The 22046-nt window shown below is 42.4% G+C and overlaps 2 protein-coding genes across 7 annotated transcripts; both read right to left on the bottom strand.

Moving 5' to 3' along the window:
• Positions 1–1070: 1070 nt before the first annotated feature.
• LOC139433782 (THAP domain-containing protein 6-like) lies at positions 1071–10385 on the bottom strand. Of its 6 annotated transcripts, none has more exons than XR_011643175.1 (5): positions 3940–4107; positions 3471–3663; positions 3015–3128; positions 2063–2189; positions 1071–1980 (listed from the first exon to the last, which is right to left on the bottom strand). XR_011643175.1 is itself a non-coding variant. In XM_071203005.1 (4 exons), exons 1-4 carry the CDS (start codon positions 10366–10368, stop codon positions 2315–2317), a joined length of 645 nt encoding a protein of 214 aa, XP_071059106.1. In that variant the 5' UTR covers positions 10369–10385; the 3' UTR covers positions 2196–2314. The 6 variants fall into 6 exon arrangements, 2 of the variants coding, with proteins under 2 accessions (XP_071059106.1, XP_071059107.1); XR_011643177.1 differs by having other exon boundaries at positions 3015–3124; XR_011643176.1 differs by having other exon boundaries at positions 3015–3114.
• A 5951-nt stretch (positions 10386–16336) lies between these two features.
• foxf2b (forkhead box F2b) lies at positions 16337–19800 on the bottom strand. The gene is made up of 2 exons (XM_034081731.1): positions 18692–19800; positions 16337–16915 (listed from the first exon to the last, which is right to left on the bottom strand). Exons 1-2 carry the CDS (start codon positions 19662–19664, stop codon positions 16743–16745), a joined length of 1146 nt encoding a protein of 381 aa, XP_033937622.1. The 5' UTR covers positions 19665–19800; the 3' UTR covers positions 16337–16742.
• Positions 19801–22046: the final 2246 nt, after the last annotated feature.

The raw sequence follows: 22046 nt of genomic DNA, 5'->3' as shown, positions 1-22046 counted from the left end.
CCCAGCGCTCCCTTCTCATGCCTGGCTGTGACGTAAATGGTGTGCGGCCGTGAAGCCAGGACAGTAAACAAACATGTCGTCGGTAGTATGGGACTATTTCAAAGTTTCAGAGTTAGATAGTTTGCTTGCTATTTGTATTAACAAATGCAATGCAGAAGTTCCACGAGGAGGGAAAAAGGCAACGAGCTATAATACTTCCAACCTGATTAGTCACCTGAAACATCGCCATCGCTACGATGGTGTGTTAACAGCGTACGAAGACGCCTGCGCTGCTAAACTAGCGGCGAATCCAAAGCCAGCTGCAAAGGCACCGGGGCTTTTACCTATCGACGAGGCTTTGCCAGATTTGTTTGGGAAAATAAATATGGTCACTTTGAAGAGTCAAAACTGTTCTTGGCTTTGTTTTGTTCATAGTACTAATGCTCATGTCATTTGCTCACTACTAGTCTTTTTTTTACCACCAGGTGTGCAAAAACTACAGGTACATTTAATATATATATTATATTATTATCGGTATCGGTCTTGAGAAGCAGGAAGTTATCGGTATCGGTTTCAAAAAACCAACATCGTGTATCCCTAGTTCCTATTATTAATATTATTATTATTTCTTTCTTTTAAATCTATTTCCCGTGTCAGTTTTGAGACCCCAACATAGGACCCCACACATAACAAGCTGTCCCGAGTTCCTCCGGCTGCAGTTCCGCAGACGGCCGGTGTGTAGCAGCAGAGCGCTGGGAGCAGAGGGAGGTGAGTTGCCGTACAATATGACAGATATGACGGATGCGACGGAAATACACCCGAGCAGATATGGTACCCCGAGCAGATATGGTACAGGTGTAGGCATAGACATATAAAGAGTAGACGCCGCATCGACCGCTGCTGCCTATTGGCGCTGACGAGCCGTGGGGCCGCCATCTTGGACCGGTCACCCACTCCACTCAGTGTAATCTGTCTGGCAGGCGCAATGAAGTGTCAGCGCATTTTATCAATCATAACTCGCTGAATACAAAACTGATTTTCACGGGGGGGGGTTTCTGCAAACGTCATATATGTAGGCATGATACCGGACACATGATTCGGCGTATTTTAATATTCATAGTAGGCTTAACAGCAATAGAATATTCTGGTATTTGATAGCCTATGTTATGTATGATAGGTATTTTGCAAAAGACACACGATATATAATATATACACACACACACATAAAAAAACACTAATGGTCTATATATGATAGAGAAGCAGATTGTGTAGGCCTATACTCAGCTATTTTAATAAGTTGAAAAATGAAGAAACAATAATACATTATACATAGACAGAAGTTATATATCAGTAAAAATGAATATCTATGTCATAAAAAATGAAAATGTACTTCTACATCTATATAAAAAATGTAAATGTTCAAGTTAAACACAAGAACATGACACCACCCCGCCCAAACCATATTTACACAAAGTTGCTCATGACACCCGAATGCCCCGTGCATGCGGCTCCTCCAAAGCATGACTGAGAACCTCTTTCTCATATCTTTGTCTTTGGGAAACCATCAAAATAAAAACGGGAGATTTGAGAGTCAACACAAAAACATTTTAAGAAGGAGGTCAAGCTTATCTTCTTCCTTCTTCTTCCTAGATAGATTAGATTAGATTTTAGATTTAGATTAGGACCCTTTGTGTTTCAGGTGACAAAGACTTCGTCAGGTAATATGCAATGGGAGCCTTCCAATGTTCGTGTAGGCCAACCACCATGAACACAAGAGCCTCAGTAGCAGCATCGGTCTCATCATTGTTTCCATCACCCATGTCTACAAAAGCAGACATTGACTGGTTATGTGGATTATATTGCACATGTTTTCTGATGGCCATGTCATCCAACATGAGTGAAACACATCCATATTTAGCCTGGTCGTCCTGGCATCTTCTCTCCAGCATATCCAGCATCATCTTGTTCAGACCAGGCTTGCCATCCACCGAACACAGCCACCTGTAAAAAAATTGAGAAGTAGCTATTTAACGTACTTGCAACTGTAATTTCCAAAAATGAAATTGAACAACATTAAGACTACCTTTTTGTTGTAGTCTCTCTGAGGTATTTGTATGCCTTTGGACCATGTAGATGGAGTGTGAGGGCACATTCTCTGTGGTCCTTGGAGTACTCATGGCCCTGCTTTGCCTTCAAGTCTATTTGAAGATCTGAAATTGTATGAGAAAAAATTAATAAGTCCCCTTCATATAATAACAAAGGAGTTTAATAAAGAGTGTAAGAGTAAGATGTACATGAATTTCAAAGTGCTAATTTCATCTTCCCTGAGTAGAAATCAAGCCTCTTTGAGTTCTTCATTAATGAGGTTCTTTTCCCTCAAAGCCCCCAAAAGAGTCCTCACTGTGGTCTCTGCCCTCTTTTCTCTAGCCATGGCATTCTTCCTCTCTCGCTCGAGACTCTCCACTCTTGCTAAAGCTTCATTGAGTCTGGCCTTAAGAGCAGTAGGAGAAGCAGGCGAGACATAGCTATGATCCTAGAAAGAGGGATGAACATGGTTTGAGTGATGTTTCACTTCACACACATCACTTTGACACAACTAGAGTATGGCCCACATTATTTCTTATAGTCATCACCTGTCAAAGCCACTGCCAGGATCATGCGTGTGTGTGTGTGTGTGTGTGTGTGTGTGTGTGTGTGTGTGTGTGTGTGTGTGTGTGTGTGTGTGTGTGTGTGTGTGTGTGTGTGTGTGTGTGTGTGTGTGTGTGTGTGTGTGTGTGTGTGTGTGTGTGTGTGTGTGTGTGTGTGTGTGTGTGTGTGTGTGTGTGTGTGTGTGTGTGTGTGTGTGTGTGTGTGTGTGTGTGTGTGTGTGTGTGTGTGTGTGTGTGTGAGTGTGCCAGGAATGCATGTTCAACATGTCTTCAATTGTGTGTGTATGTGTTTATTTGTGAGTGTGTTTAATATGAGTGGCAGCAAACAAGAGAGAATTTACTTTGTCTAGGACCATTATGAATGATGTTGAAAATAGAAATACTCACATCATTAGGCTGAGGTTGTGAGTGTGAGGTTGAAGCTTCTGGGTCGTCCTGAGGGGCCACAGACAGGCTCTCTTCAGCTTTTCTGGAAGGAGACGTAGTCCTGCCCTTTTCTGGCTAAAATGAAAAAGCAGAATACCACACACACACACACACACACACACACACACACACACACACACACACACACACACACACACACACACACACACACACACACACACACACACACACACACACACACACACACACACACACACACACACACACACACACACACACACACACACACACACACACACACACACACACACACACACACACACACACACACACACACACACACACACACACACACACACACACACACACACACACACACACACACACACACACCTGTTATTGATAATAGAATATTTACATGTATGAATGCTAATAACCGTATGATGATACACCTACTCTTTGGAGGTGAACCGGGAAGCTGAAGATGGAGGGAATAACACCATCTCTGAGTCGGACAATCTGTCCTGTCCTGTCAAACTCGTCCTGCTTACAATGCTCACTGCAAATCACGGATGACTCGCTTGCAGTGAACCCTTCCCTCCTCAAAGCAACTTCCCACTTCTTTCTCATATCTTTGTCTTTGGGAAACCTTCAAAATAAAAACGGGAGATTTGAGAGTCAACACAAAAACATTTTAAGAAGGAGGTCAAGCTTATTTTCTTCCTTCTTCTTCCTAGATAGATTAGATTAGATTTTACTTTATTCATCCCCCAACGGGGAAATTCACTTGTTACAGCAGCGATTTATAAAGTCTCAGTTGGCCATGAACATAATGTTTGCTGGCTACGATTTCGCTGGCGGACATCAATACAGTACAATAATATTATATTTACAAAATACAACCAATTATAATGTTGAATCTTACTTGTGAAAAGTAATCCCCCGACCCCTGTTCGCAATCGTCCGCCGATTTGCACAGCAATATGCTGCACAGTGCTCTGGCATCTTGAAACCTCTGCTGTCTATGGGTAGAATGTCTGTACAATATGGGTAGGATGACCGGTCCAAGATGGCGGCCGTATTTCTTGCGCCCCAGCAGCCAATGCGGCGTCTACTCTTTATATGTCTATGGGTGTAGGTACCAGATGTGTTCGGGGTACCAGATGTGTTCGGGTGTATTTCCGTCGCATCCTTCATCCGTCATATCCGTCATATACTCACCTCCCTCTGCTCCCAGTGCTCTGCTGCCACACACCGGCCGTCTGCGGAACTGCAGCCGGAGGAACTCGGGACAGCTTGTTATGTGTGGGGTGCTATGGTGGGGTCCCATGTGCACATAAATAATGTTTCTAATTATTTACAATTAAAAAATATATATATTCTGCGTTACTTTAGCCAACACTTTTATAAGGCCACTAGATTAGATAATTACGAAATGTGTAGATAGAATACATATCTTTCAGGTTGTTATTTTGTCATTATGTTTCATGTTTTATTTACCTTTTAGTATTTTTATATAGTATCTGAACTTTGGAGAGGAGTTGGGAGGCACACGACACATCAAATCACATCTACAGATCAAGACAAAGCGAATGGAAGTATTCCCATACTCCTAGCGTGAAAATGTTTGTGAAAACGTGTGCAAAGTCTCTGAAAATCCTAAAAATAAGCTCATATTTGAATTCCCCATAAAAAAACAAATCATTCAGTAAAAAAAAGGCCCCACTGTCTGATCATCTACTCTCTGAGACGATTCCAGGGATGTCTGGCTTGAGTTTCTACCACCAGGGAAAGTGGACAAAAGTGCCCGAGATCAGCCTCTTAATTTACCCAGGGCCTAGTGCTTGGCTTTGGGCATGAAAATTCAGGAAACTCCCCTGAGTATTTTATTAAATATCTGAACTTTGGAGAGGAGTTGGGGGACACACGACACATCAAATCACATCTACAGATCGAAGCGAATGGAAGTACTCCTAGCGTGTGAAAATGTTTGTGAAAAACGTGTGCAAAGTCTCCGAAAACGGAGCAGTGGCTGTGATGCTAGCTTTGCGGCTAGCGGTTAGTTGTTGTTGTTTGAAGTTGTTGCTATGGAAACAACATGACGGAGAAATATCTTCTACATATAATAACGAACAAAGTAAAGAATGAAGTGTAGGCTATGCCTGTTTTAAGTTGTTGCTATGGAAACAACAAGACGGAGAAAAAGTATAATCTTCTACATATAATAACAGACAAAGTAAAGAATGAAGTGTCGGCTATGTTTAAATGTTCGGAATTTGACCATCATGGCCCTCTTGAGTTGCCGTAAAATATGACGGATATGACGGATGACGGATGCAACGGAAATACACCCGAACACATCTGGTACCCCGTGTCACTACCCGATCTGCAGCTCTGCCCGATCTGCAGTGCGCATATGCAACATGGTCCGCCATATTGGACAACGCCGGACGGCAACCCAAGTAGGACAACATTGACACAGTGGCTTTTGGCAAAGCTCAAAAGGAAAACTCGAGAGATATGAGTTATTGTTATTACAACGTGACCTCACTATTATTTAACAACTCTTTTTATTGGGTTCTTTTATTTGGGGTTAAGTACATTGTCAGAATAAGTGAGAAATGAATTTAACTTCTGTAAGAGAGCCATATGCCATACATCTTTGCACACATTCACAGTAAATATGTATTCAGTATGATAGCTGTCTAACAGAAGTTAAATCCATTTCTCACTTATTCTGACAATGTACTTAACCCCAAATAAAAGAACCCAATAAAAAGAGTTGTTAAATAATAGTGAAGTCACGTTGTAATAACAATAACTCATCTCTCTCGTTTTATTTTTGAGCTTTGCCAAAAGCCACTGTGTCAATGTTGTCCTACTTGGGTTGCCGTCCGGAGTGGTCCAATATGGCGGACCATCTCGCACATGCGCACTGCAGATCGGGCAGAGCTGCAGATCGGGTAGTGACACCCCGAACACATCTGGTACCTACACCGGCCGTGCGTCACTCCTCCACCGTTTAACTTCTGTTTGACAGCTATCATACTGAATACATATTTACTGTGAATGTATGCAAAAAGGTATGGAATATGCCTGTCTAACAGAAGTTAAATCCATTTCTCACTTATTCTGACAATGTACTTAACCCCAAATAAAAGAACCCAATAAAAAGAGTTGTTAAATAATAGTGAAGTCATGTTGTAATAACAATAACTCATCTCTCTGGAGTTTTATTTTTCAGCTTTGCCAAAAGCCACTGTATCAAGTCCTACTTGCCGTCCGGAGTTGTCCAATATGGCGGACCATCTCGCACATGTGCAGTACAGATCGCCGAGCGTCACGCCGAGGGTTACGCCGAGCGTCACGCCGGGCGTCACGCCAGGCGTCACGCCGAGGGTTACGCCGAGCGTCACGCCGAGCGTCGAACAGCACTTTGAAATGGGATGGAACCAGGGGCGGACTGGGACTACAAATCAGCCCGGGATTCTAGACCGGCCCACTTCAATACCGCTAGTAAATTGTCGACGGGGGGGGGAGGTGTTATAGTGACTTACCGCAGGGGTATACAATTAACACATTTGTTGCAATAGTAGCCTAATTTATGCACTAACTACATTACTACTTGTACTGCAACATTGTAATCATCAGTTCTTCCTCATTTCCCTCAATTGTTCATATTTGGTTTATTAAAATAATGATATTGTGGTTATTGTTAAAAAATGTCTGCTATTATTATGAGTATTATTATTTGTATAATGTGCATTCTGCCTTCCTGTCATTAGGAGTTAGACATGTAATGGCTATGTAATTGATTTGATTAGAACCTTCATTAAACTGCTGGGACATTTCGCCAATACCTTTATATTGTCTCCTCTTCACTTACTTGTCAGCAGTGGTGTAGTCTACTTTTTTGTAGTGGGTATACTGTAATAATTGTATTCATCCATCCTAGAGCGACGCATCGCGGAGCGACACCTGTCTCGAAGCAACACCTCATGAACGCCATCACACTCACTAATGCATAACTAGTCTTGAGACTGGTTATGTGTTATCAACATGTCAATGTATTATAAGCATTTGTATGTGACTTTTAACTGCCAGTGACATTAACAATAAAAAAATAAAAGAATGAACAATGATGGAAAAAGCCCACTTATCTTCTAGGGTTGAACAATTAATTGACATTTTTATCAAAATCTCAATATGGCCTACTGCAATTTTCAAGTAATATACAATAAATATGGTCATGCTACAGATGTCCTGGCCCACACATCATATTCTACACTTAAAAAAACATATTTTTTGCATGTTTCGCATAGATCTGCACAAATATCACACAATAATCATTTTTAAAACCTATTTTTCAATGCATTAGTTTATTCAAACTTGTTCAGCGCTATTATCTTCCATAAATCATTGTCAAACTATGTACTGTATCAGCTTAAATGAACAAGCAAACATCCTTGAAGTGCTACAAGACAAATTAGCTTCAAACAAGAAACAAATTAACAAATAAGCTTCACCTCAATAAATGAGGGTTGAAAAAGCACTCAACATGTCCATACTGGGTTCACTGTTAGTCCACAAGCCCTGCAGATGTAGCCTCGTCAACGAGAACAGACAACTTGCTTGAAGATGTCACAATACTGTGAACTATTTTTTTCTGCATCTCTTTTGCTATGTGTTTTATAATTTTTGTGGAACTGTACCTTGAGTGCAGACTAGTACCCATGTTGGCACCATTTTTTTCCTGAAGCTCAATGAGACTATCATGGTCAGTAAAAGGTTGGTTCATCTCCGCAAGATAGTATGCTGTTCTGAATACAGAATATGTCTCTGCAAACACAGTCTCTGACACAGCTCTCACCAAATTTCCAACTAAATCCTGTCCACCCTTCTCCGTGAGCTCCTGGGCTATTTTGTGTGCTCTGGACGCCTCATGTCGTCTAATCTATTTACCTAACTTTCTGTCCCTCCACTCTAACCAAGGATGCCTGTTCTTAAATTCCATAGCCTGACTTTCAGTCCACAAGGCTGGCCAGGAGCTCTCATCTGTGTCCGAAACAAGGAGATAATATAAACGTTCTGTTTATGACCACACACACACACACACACACACACACACACACACACACACACACACACACACACACACACACACACACACACACACACACACACACACACACACACACACACACACACACACACACACACACACACACACACACACACACACACACACACACACACACACACACACACACACACACACACACACACACACACACACACACACACACACACACAGGGCCGGACTGGGACAATAAATCAGGCCGGGAATTATACACCCAGCCAGGCCACTACCAGTTTTTTGTGCCATTTTGCTGGATTTATTTATCAATATTTACAGCGTTGCTGCCCGTAGTGATAGCCCTCTAAATCTACTTCCAAAAAATAAACATGGAGATGGGTTACTATTTAAACAAATGTGCAAATCTATTTAGGAACCTATTCATGTGAACATATTTTAAGTGGGAGTGGACCTCAAATCCTATAGGGAGGGGGGTCCAGGGGCATTCTCCCCCGGTAAGATTTTTTTTTTTAAATGTTGGACTTAAAGTTGGGGTAGGTCATTTTGGAGAAACCAGCTGGAGTGCACTAGAATTTGAAAATACACAACCGGAACACATCTGCCACTTCCTCACAGAGCCCCTCCTCCAACACACACGAACGCTCACATGACCAATGAGGGCAAGAGATAAGTGTGTGCCCAGATGGAAGGCTGACAGGCAGGTAGGCCATCCAGTTATTTTAGCCGGGCCGGCTCAGATGATTGGTCGTGCTTTTTACAGCGCCACGGCTTCTACAGATGATATTTTTTAATGGATTTTTTGTCAAAGCACTTCAGATATTCATTGCTATCGAGATGTTAAGAGCATTCCATGGAATATAACAAAAAGTGTATCTTGAGCCGGTTTCTAAAACTTACCTACCCCACCTTTAAATGCATCAATCTGGTTCACTTTGAGGGGGAAATAAAGAGAGAGACTACACCCACATGAAACAGAACTGTATACATTTAAATAATCATAAAATCATAATAACATGGCCATAACCAATAACATACCATATCCAATATGATAAAACAGTGAAACTTGTTTATTTATTTGTTTTTGGTTCATTTATAGTTGTGAGTGTGTCTGGGCTCCTGAACCAGCCTCACCTGTCTCCCCCCTTCTCCTCTTTGAGGCAGCAGCAAAGACTGGTTTTAGCTCTCAACAAGTTTTTAAAGTTTATCTTACATTTGTTCACTTAGTTAACGTTTTTTTATTATTATTCATGCATATTTTACTAATCACTCTCCCTTCAAATGGAAATATGTGTTTACATGAATGGTGACCAAACCGTGAGACCCACTGAGAACTAAGTTAACTATCTAAACACTCAGCAGAGTCCTTTACCTCACCTGAGCTGTAGTTATCAGTCTCTCAGTCTGACAGGAGAGGACTCTCCTGCACCTTGTTGTTGAAACAGCTCCTTATATCCGTTAGCGCAGCTAGCTAGCACCAGATGCTAACAACAACAATAGCCTACACGTAACCGATGCGCGCGCTTTCTCTCTCTTGCTCACTTGCGCCACACATACACACACACACACCCTCCCGAGCTTGAATGACACACAGAGACCAATCAATCGAGGGCATTAGTGTATGGTCTGTATGAAAGTGGCCATGTGGGCAGGCCACATCATGTAGACAGCCAGTCACCCTCTGTGAGGCAGACCCACATTTGCGCAGCGTTGCGTTCACAATACATACATAGCAAAAATCCTCAGGCCAGCAGGCCACTTAGCAGGCCAGGCCATCGGGAAACCTCCCGGTGCTCCCGATGGCCAGTCCGGGCCTGCACACACACACACACACACACACACACACACACACACACACACACACACACACACACACACACACACACACACACACACACACACACACACACACACACACACACACACACACACACACACACACACACACACACACACACACACACACACACACACACACACACACACACACACACACACACACAGTATCTCGCTCCCTTTCTCTTCCATTGATCCACCACACTAACGTTGATCAAGTTAGCTAGCAAGTTAGCAAGTTAGCTACAGTTACGTTAATGATAACCATGCTAATTTCACTTACCGGTTACATTTGCGGAGCGCCGGGGCTCGTTCTCTGTCACCTTTAGGACAGCCACCTGACATGGACATGGCTCTTCTTCTGTAGTGGTAATAGGGGAAAACTTCGGAAAACATTGAAATATTGTCGTGTTTTCGTTTCATGTTTGCTTCCTGTTTAGCGCTCCGCGAACTTGAATGGTGGACGGATCAAATTCTGATAACGTTAGAGAAACTTGGGGTTTGTCAGAGCCGTGTGTTGCTGTTGCTTAGCAACAGGCCACAGGCGACGGAAGCTCCAGACGTCCAAAAGTATTAATGAAGAGGCGAAAGCGTGAAAGCGCAGTCACAAAATGAAGTTGTTACGTATCATCGCTCATTTTTAAGAGGGTATACGGAAATCACTGGCATTTTCTAGTGGGTATACGGCGTATACCCGCGTATCACGTAGACTACACCACTGCTTGTCAGCATAGGTCCGCATTGATGTACAGAGCCGACAGAAAACCTTGTTTATATTGGCATCATATTGAGAGGTGCAGCCAGTGACGCGTCATAAAACCAGGAAGTAAGCTGCTGGTTCCCTCGACAAAAAGCAATGGGATTTATTTCTCCACAGGGTTTTGGAAAATAGCTGGAAATAAGGTCTGTGGAAAACAAACCTGTTTGATAAATGCACGTTTTGTTCAGCCGGATAATATCCACATGTCTACCCTACTTTTATAATTTTCTAATCATAAATCTAATCGATAGATTATAAAAGGGTTTTAGGACGCGTCACTGCACCACTAGAAGCCAACTTCATCGATCAAGCTGGCTGAAACTTTCTCACTCTCCTTTAACTCCTCCGGTGACTTTCTTTTATTTGAAGATTGTTTTTTGCCCGGCTACCGCTGGTATTAAAAACATTTTTGGCGAATGGTTAGGTGGCACGATAGTCTGTAGTGAAGGAGCGCGCTCCCGCTCACGGGAGCCTGCTCGCGCTGCGCTCCGCAGCAAACAGCTGTTTGCTTTTCACCCAACAACGACAACCGACTCACGGAACGCTATGTTGTAGCGTTGATAAACGAAACTATTTAACTAAATTGCTAGTCAAAATACCAATACCACAGGAACATTTTTTTAAAGTAATATTTTTAGTGGCCCGAGCGGGCAAGTGGCAAGTAGCCTACGTTATGCTGGCCCGGGGTGTCTAAATAGTGCTTCCGGGCCAGCGGGCCATTTATAATGTCGAGCCCTGCCGGTTACCGGCCGGCCCACATCGTCCGACCGGCCCACTTCAGTACCGGCCCATCGGGATTCGTTCCGAACGTCCCGATGGCCAAGTCCGCCCCTGGATGGAACCACGGCAGACTGTCCAAAACTGGATTTGAACGGGTCCACCCCGTCCCCCCCTCCCCCACCCGGTCCCCAGAACTACACATGCTGGCTATTGTGTGTTTCGCAACATGTTCTATGGCACTCTCTGCTTGGAATTGTAGTTTTAAAAGACGTTTTCATATTTCCCATAATAAGAACAGTATTAAACTGTGTACATCCCTGGAGGTTTAGGGGATAGGAAACACTCACATTTAAAACATATAACTAATAAATGGGTGAAAATCGCTTGTGCCCATGATGGGCAGCATTAATATATACCCACATGACAGCTAAGGTCAGAAGAGCTTTATTTAACAGCTGGTCTTATGTCTGTGACCCCTCCTGTTGTTAATTGATAAGCCTGAAACATGCACTTGTCAAGGTTCAGAGGCACATTTTGCAAATATGGCAGTAGCCATCGATCAGCTTAAGATAAGATATACTTTATTGAAGTTGGAAACATTTGTGTTACATCAGCATGTGTAACAGTTGTAAATATGCAGTGGTGTTTATTTTTAGCCTAAATCATTTAGTATAATCACACAAATTCTGTGTTTTATATTGAATAATTCTGTGTTCTTTATTGATTGAATGTTCAATACCTGACAAGGTTGGAGATGAAAAACTTGGGTCGCAGGTTCCTCAACAGTGCATTACAAGACATCTATCAATGTGTGTATACCTCCACCATTAAATTGTCGTATTCTGCACATTTCTTATACTATCTACATACATCTTATAAGAGTATAATACGTATAATATCAGTTAAAATAAGTGCTTAAACATACAGGTTAACATTGCAGGGTTAGGCTAAAGTATACTTTGTGAGGCTTAATATTTATACCCCCAAAGCTTTTTTCTTATTGAAAATAAGACCTTAACCTAAAGTATTCTTTAATGTTTAAATACAGCCTTATTAGTTTGTCTGTCTGTGTCTCCTATTAATATCTAATAATAAAAATAATACATTTCAATAACGTGTTTTAACCACCAGGTGTCCCTTTCTATCAGCTGTGCACCATTATTGTGTAAATACACTAATATACCGATTGGATCAAATATAAAAGTCAGCCGAATTAGTATTGATACTGCAAGGAGACTTATATTGTGAAGAGAAATTGAAGATTTTGTTTAATTGCTGATATATTTATGATCCACGTCACATTCAATTTCGGCAGCAGTTGTTCCTGTTTGTCTAGAAGTCTTCTCATCAGAGCTCTATAAATAGAGAACTACGGCAGATATGTAATATTTAATGAAGCCGAACCGTGTATTAGAATGCCGTTATGTGATGACCTCCAAAGAGAAAAGCAAGCAAACTCGGAATAAAGTATTATTTTATGTTTTTTAAATGTTTTCGTATTTCGCATCAACAGGAAGTCCGGTTAACTAAAATGTCCGTGCGGAACAATACCCCAACCCATAGATCCGTGGGTGAATGTCAATCACCACATTACACTCATCCCTTCACATTTAAATTTAAATGTACATTAAAGTATTTCGTGAGGCCTTCTAAAATGTTTTAAAATAATAATTAGGGTTGTAGTTGAAGAGTTTGTAAATTATTGCGTTGCCTGGCAATGCAATCGCACAACGGCACGTCCATTAAGATACAGATTTCAGTATTATGACTCTGAGCTCCTACTCTCCCCATAACTGACGGCAACAAAAGTCCTACATTATTCAATTAAAATAAAGAAGTAAAAACAATAACGGCCCGTCCACACTAGAGCGCCGACAGCGTCGACAACTCCAATCTGCCCATTCACTTTGAATGGGGTGACGTCACGTTGCGTTGTTTTTTCGCCGAACTGAATTGTGGGTAGCATAGCGGTCCGTCTCCGCCGGAGTAGCCAGCGCCAGCCAATCAAATCCCGTTTCGGAAAATCTGACAGCTCAAGCCGTAGCCAATCAAACCGCGTCTAAGCTGGGAGAGATATCCCGCCGTTCATTTCTATATTTCAAAAAAAGTTGGAGGAGAAACTAATTATCGCCGGAGCAAATCACCTGGTTTTGTATGACCAGACCCTCTTCACCTACCGGGAACCAGGCATGGAGGGAGGTGGCAGAGACAGTGGGTGAAACTGGTAGGTTTTCGCCTGTTTGGGGAGTTTATATATATATTGCTCCCATAAAATCCCCGGGGTTTTTTGCTTTGTATGTCGGGGGCGGGAGATTCATGTGATTGGTTGTTGGTCGCGTTGCTTGAATAAAATCCCCAAGCTACAGACACGCCCAGCTCCAAGCTTTTTTTGAAGCTGAAGTGTGGACGCTCCGTCAGTGTGGCTTGATATTGAGTAAGAAAAAGGTTGATAAATGCTGTGAGAATGGATCTGCGGGTAGCATTCGCTCGCGATCTCTAGTCGTCTACAACATAGCCTACGTCTTGAATTGAGTAGGATGAGGCAGGTGAAGTTCATTATTAGCTGAGACAGAAGTCAAATATATGAACTATTATTGTAAGAGAGTAACTTTTACGCATTTATTTTATCCTCAGAGAACTGTTTATGTAAAATGGGCCTGGCATGGGAGTCTCTGCTTTGTGTGTGCCTCATAACATCTCCCTCCTGCAGAAATGATCTCTGTGCAGTGGTCTCAACCACTTGATGGCAGTATACTCCACCATATTGAAAGTTCAACCCTCATCAAAAAACTTGTCATGGAAAATCTAGCAGCTGCTGGGCTGTGTGACTTTTCACTATGGAGGGTTGCTTTGTGTAAATTAAAAAAGATTTAGTTGTACAGTCAAATAGCCTACGTTTTATTTTTGATAGGTGGCTGCTGATTTTTGCCTCATACAACAAGAACATGTGAATTGATGTAGGCCTATTTGGATTTTTAGGCAGTTTAAATGTGAAAAATATCTTCTGGAAGCATGGATTTCTCATTTGGTTTTCAATTGTAATACCATAGATGTATCTCATTCCTACTAAATTGCTTTTAGGCTATGGTATTTAGAAAGTACTGTGCCCTAAACAAAGGTTTTGAAACCCATAGTGCACTTTAACACAAACAAATAACACTGAAGTTAAAGATATTAAACATTAAAACAATCTCTCTTGCATTAAAGACACAAATAGTGACTTCACAGAGCATTTTTAAAAAAACTTTTATTATGCCAGATTATGTCATAAGGAGCTACCCCTGCAAATCCTCCATCTGAATATGTGAGTCATGAGAGATGTTGCATTTAAGGCCTGACCAAAGCCATGTAGACCAAGAGGAAGAGCAGCAGCCGCCCCAGTCTGCTCTGTGTTTGTGTGACGAGGCAGCTCTCTCTAAAAATACCAAATTGTTGCATTTCCAGAGACGCGGGCGCTGTCGTTCCATTTGTTTATATGGCGTCTTCAGATTTTGGCAGCCCTGGATGTCCACATAAGAAGGAGCGGCCTCAGGATGCAACGACTCTCAGCTGTGTTACACAGGCTGGAGGGGACTGTCAAACATGCAATATGTCCCAAATATTCAATCAATTTATAAGAAGGGGGGGCCCTCTTTTAGATCGAAATGTACGTTTATCTTTGAGCCACACACTTTATATAATCAATCTACAGAAGTTGTTATGTTGATCAGCCTCAGGGTTGCTTAGCCTTTTATATGAAAAGATATGATAAGATGTACTTTATTGATCCCAATTTGGGAAATGTTTGCGTTGCATCAGTATAAAAGACAGATATTGCTTTGTGCTATGTGTTTTAATGTCTTCTTATCAACAGTGGTGGAAAGTGATAGTTGATATTCATAGTTCTAGATTAAATTACCCAACAGGATATACATTAAATCCACTTTGACCATATAAAACCTTGAAAATTCATTAATAAATGAGTAAGCAATTCTCTGTAGTTTAACTGTTAATCTTATAAATACAATTTGCTTTAAATACTTACGATAGATTTAAAATGTGGGTCTTTTATTTGGAATGCAGATACAGTAAAGATGGATCAAACTTATTGAATATACTGGCATTTTGAGTTACATATATAAACAATCTGAATCTGAATACTTCTTCTGCCGCTTGCACATCCCCATTATCGTCAGTTGCACACCAAAATAAGAACTGTAGGAATAAGAGATATGTACATTTTAAATAATTCTGAATATGTACATTATCAATCTAGTGATAAAAGCTTATTTTTACTGAAAAATAAGCTTCAAAATAGCAATTTCTAAGGCAGTAATATGTGCAATGTTGTACATTAATTTAACATGCTTTGGGGACCTTGTTTTTAAATGTTAGTAATTTTACCGGATAATACTAATTCAAAACCTGAGAGGTATGATAACTAATCTGATAATTAAGTTAGTTAAAATTCGAATACCATGATATAAAATACTGCATAACTTGTAAATATAAATAAAGGCCTGCATTATCGTTATTTAAGTACAGAAGTATTAACAGCAATAAAGTACTCTTTTATGCAGAATTCCCTGCTATTTTTGATAGTATTATGATTTAATGATAGCTGCTCTACTATTTTGCTTTTGTCATGCTTAAAATATTATAAATGATCTCAGATTTGAAACATTATTATGCAAATTATCTTCACAAATAAACTGCATAAAGCAGCAGAACATGGACATACTCTGTTGAAGTGCAAATATACAGCGAGAAAGCAATATTTAATATGGAATTAAAAGATCGTGCCTTATGCAAGCTCAATTATAAGTTCCCTTAATGCAAAGTATAAACACCTCCTCTACATGAATGTTCATGGAAAGACAATGTAGCCTAAAATATATATCAGCTTTATTGAAACCTTTTACAGGACAGAAAGTTGGCAAAGGGTTATACAATAAGTGCAAGGCTTGTTTGCAGTTCATGTTAGCCTAAAGCGTCGTGTGTGTACTCTAATAGAACATAGTTACATAGAATATAAAGTTTGCACGTGGTACAAGAGCAAACACATTAAAAAAGTTTCTGAAGCTTCTTTTGAAGAAGAAAGCGCTTGTCAGGGTTCATATTGGCAGAGTGGTTTATCATTTTATTTTTTTTATTTTTAAAGGCCACTGTGGGTTTCTTCATTCATTTCCTTCAATTGCATAGTTTTCTCAAGTCCAACCAAGAAAGCTACTTTGGCTGCACGCAAAGTGTGAGTGCGGACGCCATGCACGATACATCCTCCGTATGTCCAAAAAAATAAGAACAAATGGAAGAAAAAAAAGTCCTCTTGCAGGAGAGCTCACATCACGCAGGGCTTGATGTCCTGACAGACGCTCTGGGGGTGGTGGTGGTGGTGATGGTGGTAATAGGATCCTCCAGCAGAAGGGTGGAAGGAGGAGATGCCGTTAAAGTTTAACACAAAATCTTTCCTGTCGCACACAGAGGAGTGGCTCTGATAGCGCGGGATCCCCACTGCAGGCAGAGAGGAGCAAGTTAATACAGGTGAACACATTCATATTCATCATAAAGTCTGATGGAGCATCCTAAACCGAGTGCTGCATCAAATCACTGTGTGTGTGTGTGTGTGTGTGTGTGTGTGTGTGTGTGTGTGTGTGTGTGTGTGTGTGTGTGTGTGTGTGTGTGTGTGTGTGTGTGTGTGTGTGTGTGTGTGTGTGTGTGTGTGTGTGTGTGTGTGTGTGTGTGTGTGTGTGTGTGTGTGTGTGTGTGTGTGTGTGTGTGTGTGTGTGTGTGTGTGTGAGGCCAACGTGAAATATCTTCAAAAATAAAATGTATAAACGGTTAGAATAAACACAAATAACTTTATTGTGTGAGCTAACATAAAGTAAATTGAGGATGCACAAGGCCTTATTTTATAGTGAAAATATTGTTTAAGCGATATTTATCCCTTCCTATAACAAGTTGGATAAACAGCTCTTAAAATTGGTTAATTCTTAACATTTTAGAAGAAATAACTTAATTCGTAATGATATATTTGGGGGGAATTTGCCTTAAAGCGCCTCACCAATACTTTCCAATACATATGTATTTGAAAAGGCACCTCGTTTTTTATTTAGCGATTTTAAAATAATCTATTTGGTGCTTTTATTTATTTATTTATAACAATGTACGAGTTTTTTTCCTCCCTGGAGAGCCCCTAACCTGCATGCTTATTTAATCTGACTCAGTGACCGTCATTTTGTGTAAGTGAGCCTCTATTTCCAGAAAGAGAAAAATAAATGGGAATGTCTGTGGCTTCAAGGTCATACGGACTCCAGATGTGACTGCGTTTTTCAGGGGAAGACAGCAGGCTTTATCCTCCGGGCCACAGCTCTCTGGCCGTTTCACAGACATCACACTGACATGCAGTGACCGAGCTGCTCTGCGCACTGCAACACATTTCTCCTCCTCAATTAGGACGCTGCGTACAGTTTAACAAGGCCTTCCGTCTTGTGGATACGCGCTGGGTGAAATCCTCCGCCGGTGTGGTCCGACCTGCTCAGTCTTTTTTTGGTTAACCTCTGGGACCCTTACGGGCTCCAGCATGGCCTGCTCGCCTCGGTGAAATCCCCAGACTTTAGTAAAGCCTCGGTGTGTTGTGTTCAAGCCAATGAGTGTGAACTGGGGAGGGGAATTAAGAACGCGATCGCTAAATAGCTGTTTATCCTAATCTATTCATTAGGAAACATGCCCCGTGAACACTTGTACGATGTGAGTCAGAGAATCCCACACACTGTGGATTAAATAGACTTCAGCATTTTCCATTAGAATATTAATGATTTATTGGCCTCAAATACATTTAGGAACTAAGGTTGTTATGGACCAATCATGGCCTTTTTGGTTTTCATTATTCTTTACATGTTCAATGCATCTTTATTAGTAAATAAAACAAGTTTAACAATCGTTAAATGTGTCGGCCACATATGTTGGAAGTAAACACTCATCCGAAAATACTTTAGCAGAAATGTAACTAAATAAATCAAACTATTAGGAAGTGATTACATATTTATTTATATTGCACGAATATGTAAACTTCAATTAAATATTATTGATGTATGAGTAGGCCTAATATAAAGGAACTTATTTTGAATGATGAGTTTTAACTTCTTGCAAGCATTTACATTTCTCACAGGCCTCTGTTGCCAGATGGATAATCTGGCAACACATTTAAAAAATAAAATCATTTTATTTTTGTAATGATCACCCCCAAACATATTATCTGTCGTATCCTTATTAGTCAGTGTGCTGTACCTGATATGTCGCTGCTGTGGCTGTCCCTGCCGTTCTGGTGAAGGTAGCTCTGCTCCAGGGAGTAAGGCGACATGCCGGAGTGTAAACCGGACGATGCGGGGCTGTTGGAGCTGAGAGGCTGCTGTTTGATGTAGGGAGACCCGCCGGAGGACGCCCAGTGTGCGGAGGAATTGGCGTACGGGGAGTGTCCGTCCAGCGCGCTGGCCATGGCCGGAGAGGAAGGCACGGGGCTGCTGCTGCTGTCCTGTCCGTACTCTCCGTTAGACGGCACGGGACAGCTCGCCATGTACGTGGATCCGGGGCTGGGGGACATGTGGGGTACGTGGTGGCCGCTGCTCAGCCCGTCGTACCCCCCGGCCATTGAATTGCTCATCATGTCCAAGTTGTAGCCGTTGCTGTGACAGGCGAGAGAGGCGGATGGAGCTTGAAAGTCAAAACTCTGCGGGAGGATGGAGGTTCCGAAGCCAATTCCGTTCATCATCCGATACATGGGCTTCAGAGCCTGACATTTTCTTCTGAAGCCTCGGGGTCTGCGTCGAAACGAGCCCTCCTCGAACATGAACTCGCTGCCTGGGTCGATGGTCCAGTAGTGGCCCTTCCCCGGCCTGCCCAGCCCTTTGGGCAGCTTGATGAAGCACTCGTTTAGGGACAGATTATGCCGCACCGAGTTCTTCCAGCCCTGATATGAGCCCCTGAAGAATGGGAAGCGAGCCTGCAGGAACTGGTAGATCTCACTGAGTGTCAGTCTCTTGGTGGGGGAGCTCTGTATTGCCATAACGATGAGAGCGATGTAGGAGTACGGCGGCTTCTCCGGTCGCCTTAAACCGGAGGTCGTCTTCTTTCCTTTAATGCTGGAAGAACTCTCTGTGGCGGCTTGTGAGCTCAGCATGTCCGGGTGCAGGACTCCGGACGCCGGGCTGGATCTCAGAGGAGGCGGAGGGTCCAGCTGCTGCTGAGGGGTCTCGGTCGTCATGTCAGCTCTGACGTGCGACTGGCGTATAGTAGAGCGAGGGAGGGAGAGAAGACGGGCCGTGAGATGTTTGAAAAGAGGAAAATATAACGAAATCCAGCGGTCAGTGTCCCTGCGTGAGAGCGTTGCACCGCCAGTGGTCCTCAGAATCCCAGAGCAAAATGGAGTGAAATCTGTGTCCAGTTACGCACGACTCTCCCCCGTTACGCACGGTGCTCCCTTGACGCATGCAGAACGCACGCACTGACAGAGAGAGGAAGAGGAAGGGAGAGTGGGGGGAGCTGGTTATCCACTGGAGACTCGCTGTCCAGGGTTCGGAGCTCCACTGGGTGTCACAGCGGCGCTAAGTGGTGCTGTGTGGCACGCCGGGTGGCCATCGAGCGCCTGAATAACCCCTCAAGTGGAGGAAACACGAAAAACCTTCGATTTATTGCGCGCAACTGTCCAGCCAAACAAAGTTCGACCACCTATCAGTTCATAAATCTTTCGTCCCTCTTCAAGAGCCCCCCCCTTCTTCTTATCCGCACTCTGCGACTGCAAAACTAACTGAAATCAGTGACGAATATAACCACCCCCCCTCCACCCTCTCGCCAAATTTGGCCCAAGTCCACTTACCGTTCTCAGCAGCGTTAAAGCCCCCTCTTTCTCTACTCTCGTCTTCTTTCCTCCCCCTCCCACCCACTCTCTCTCCAAATTCGGACTACACGCAATTAAGCCATCTATCAAACCTCCCCCAGACATCCTAATCAACAGCGCCACACGCCAGACGTAGGCTACAAGGTAAAAACCAGTATGCCCCCCCGTCGGTCCTTCACGTATGAAGTTGTGATTTCAGCCACAGATCATACATTTTCCTGACACGAATACACCAATATGTGCAGAAAAAGTCCAGCTTGCAATTGAAACCACGATGACACAAAACATTCACTTCGGGCCTTTACACGCCATCTGCGGCCGATGATTTCCAAACGCATCGCTGCGAAGCAATACAAAACGCACCCTCGTGTATTATTTGTATTATTTTGCTCATAATTTCCTCCCAAACGAGTCCAGAGGATAACAAAAACAAACTATCGCGGTGCCGTGCTGGGACGAAGGAGTGTGAGAGATGGAGAGGTGGTGGTCTTTACCGTGCGTGTGTAAGCGGGGGGTTGCTCTGAGTAAATGACTTTGACATGAGTGGAAGCAGGCTTTTTCCATCAAGCCCGGCCCTGGATACCACACACAGCGCGCCAGTGTCAGCTTACCGCCCCGGGCCAGAGCCTGTCCCATGGGCCCCGCGTTCATTAGAGAGAGAAAAGCGAAATTAGGCGAGCGGGCGTCGACAGTTTCCTCCCCTATGGAGACATCACACACAGATTTGTCCAACATGATGGAGTTATATATCCCATAAAGGTAATATCAACATCCGTGCTGCTGCGACGGAGATCATTGAAGGAAAAAAAAAGTGGCTTTCGCAGAGCTTTTTGGATAGGTTGTGCATGCTTGTCTTTATATTTTTTAGGTTTAATTTAAGGTAGGCCTACATTTAATTGCGTCTTTTTTTGTCCTGCAGGCTCACGATGATAATGTTTGCATGATATTAAACATTTACCATCAGTGGAGAAAAAAGCTCCACATTCCTACGTTGCGTCCTAAATATGTGTGCACGTGATTGCGGAATCAATCTCTTTAAGTTTAGATATAGCCTGGAGAGTTTCCTAAACAATAAGCAGCAACAATGATAACCTTTTGCACAACAAAGGACGTTCGGATAAAATCATTTTCCTCTATGACACACTAACGGCCCCAGAAATGTCCGGCGACATCAAAACGTATGACCCCCGCCGAGATCAGGATGCCTCTGCTCGCAGAGGGAATCTTTGTTCTGGGAGCGCTTTGAAGACGGCTGCTTTTACGCACGGAGATTATATGAGTTCCTAATTTAGCTTTTTGGAAATATCGAGTGACCATCGGCCTCCACGAGAGCTATTCAGAGGTGTTTTAGAGGAGGTTTGCCTTTGGAGTCCCGATTAGAGGCCTAAAGCCGACACAATACGGCCTTATGTTTGTTTTCATGTTTAGGCTGAAATATATTGTTTATCCCTCATTAAATATTAGATAGATTGGATTTTGTAGGAATGTTTGACGGCAGTTTGACCTCAGGTAACCTGTTTTAGAACACTTTTGGGATTTGAATACAATTATACACTAAATGTATTACATTATATAAATTAAATTCTAGGGATCCTCTATTTCTCATTAAAAAGAGAAAACTATACTGATATTTAGAAGTTTTTCCCAAATAACATACACAAACAAGTTTCATATAATAACAATTAGGCCTTTCTTAAATGCCCCATGCTTTGTATCGTTGTTATACTATACAGGCCTGTAACACACATC

The sequence above is a fragment of the Pseudochaenichthys georgianus genome, chromosome 4 (assembly GCF_902827115.2).
Source record: "Pseudochaenichthys georgianus chromosome 4, fPseGeo1.2, whole genome shotgun sequence".
NCBI classification, from domain to species: domain Eukaryota; kingdom Metazoa; phylum Chordata; class Actinopteri; order Perciformes; family Channichthyidae; genus Pseudochaenichthys; species Pseudochaenichthys georgianus.
This window is presented reverse-complemented; position numbering and strand designations above follow the sequence as displayed.

Excerpts from the sequence above, each read along its gene's own strand:
- LOC139433782 (XM_071203005.1), bottom strand. The coding sequence starts at position 10,368 with ATGAAACGAAAACACGACAATATTTCAATGTTTTCCGAAGTTTTCCCC. Across the intron at positions 3,664-10,228 it reads GCGCTCCGCAAATGTAACCG|GTTTCCCAAAGACAAAGATA; the intron begins GTAAGTGAAATT and ends TTTATTTTGAAG. Across the intron at positions 2,513-3,014 it reads CACAACCTCAGCCTAATGAT|GATCATAGCTATGTCTCGCC; the intron begins GTGAGTATTTCT and ends CCCTCTTTCTAG.
- foxf2b (XM_034081731.1), bottom strand. The coding sequence starts at position 19,664 with ATGACGACCGAGACCCCTCAGCAGCAGCTGGACCCTCCGCCTCCTCTG. Across the intron at positions 16,916-18,691 it reads CCACAGCAGCGACATATCAG|TGGGGATCCCGCGCTATCAG; the intron begins GTACAGCACACT and ends CTCTGCCTGCAG.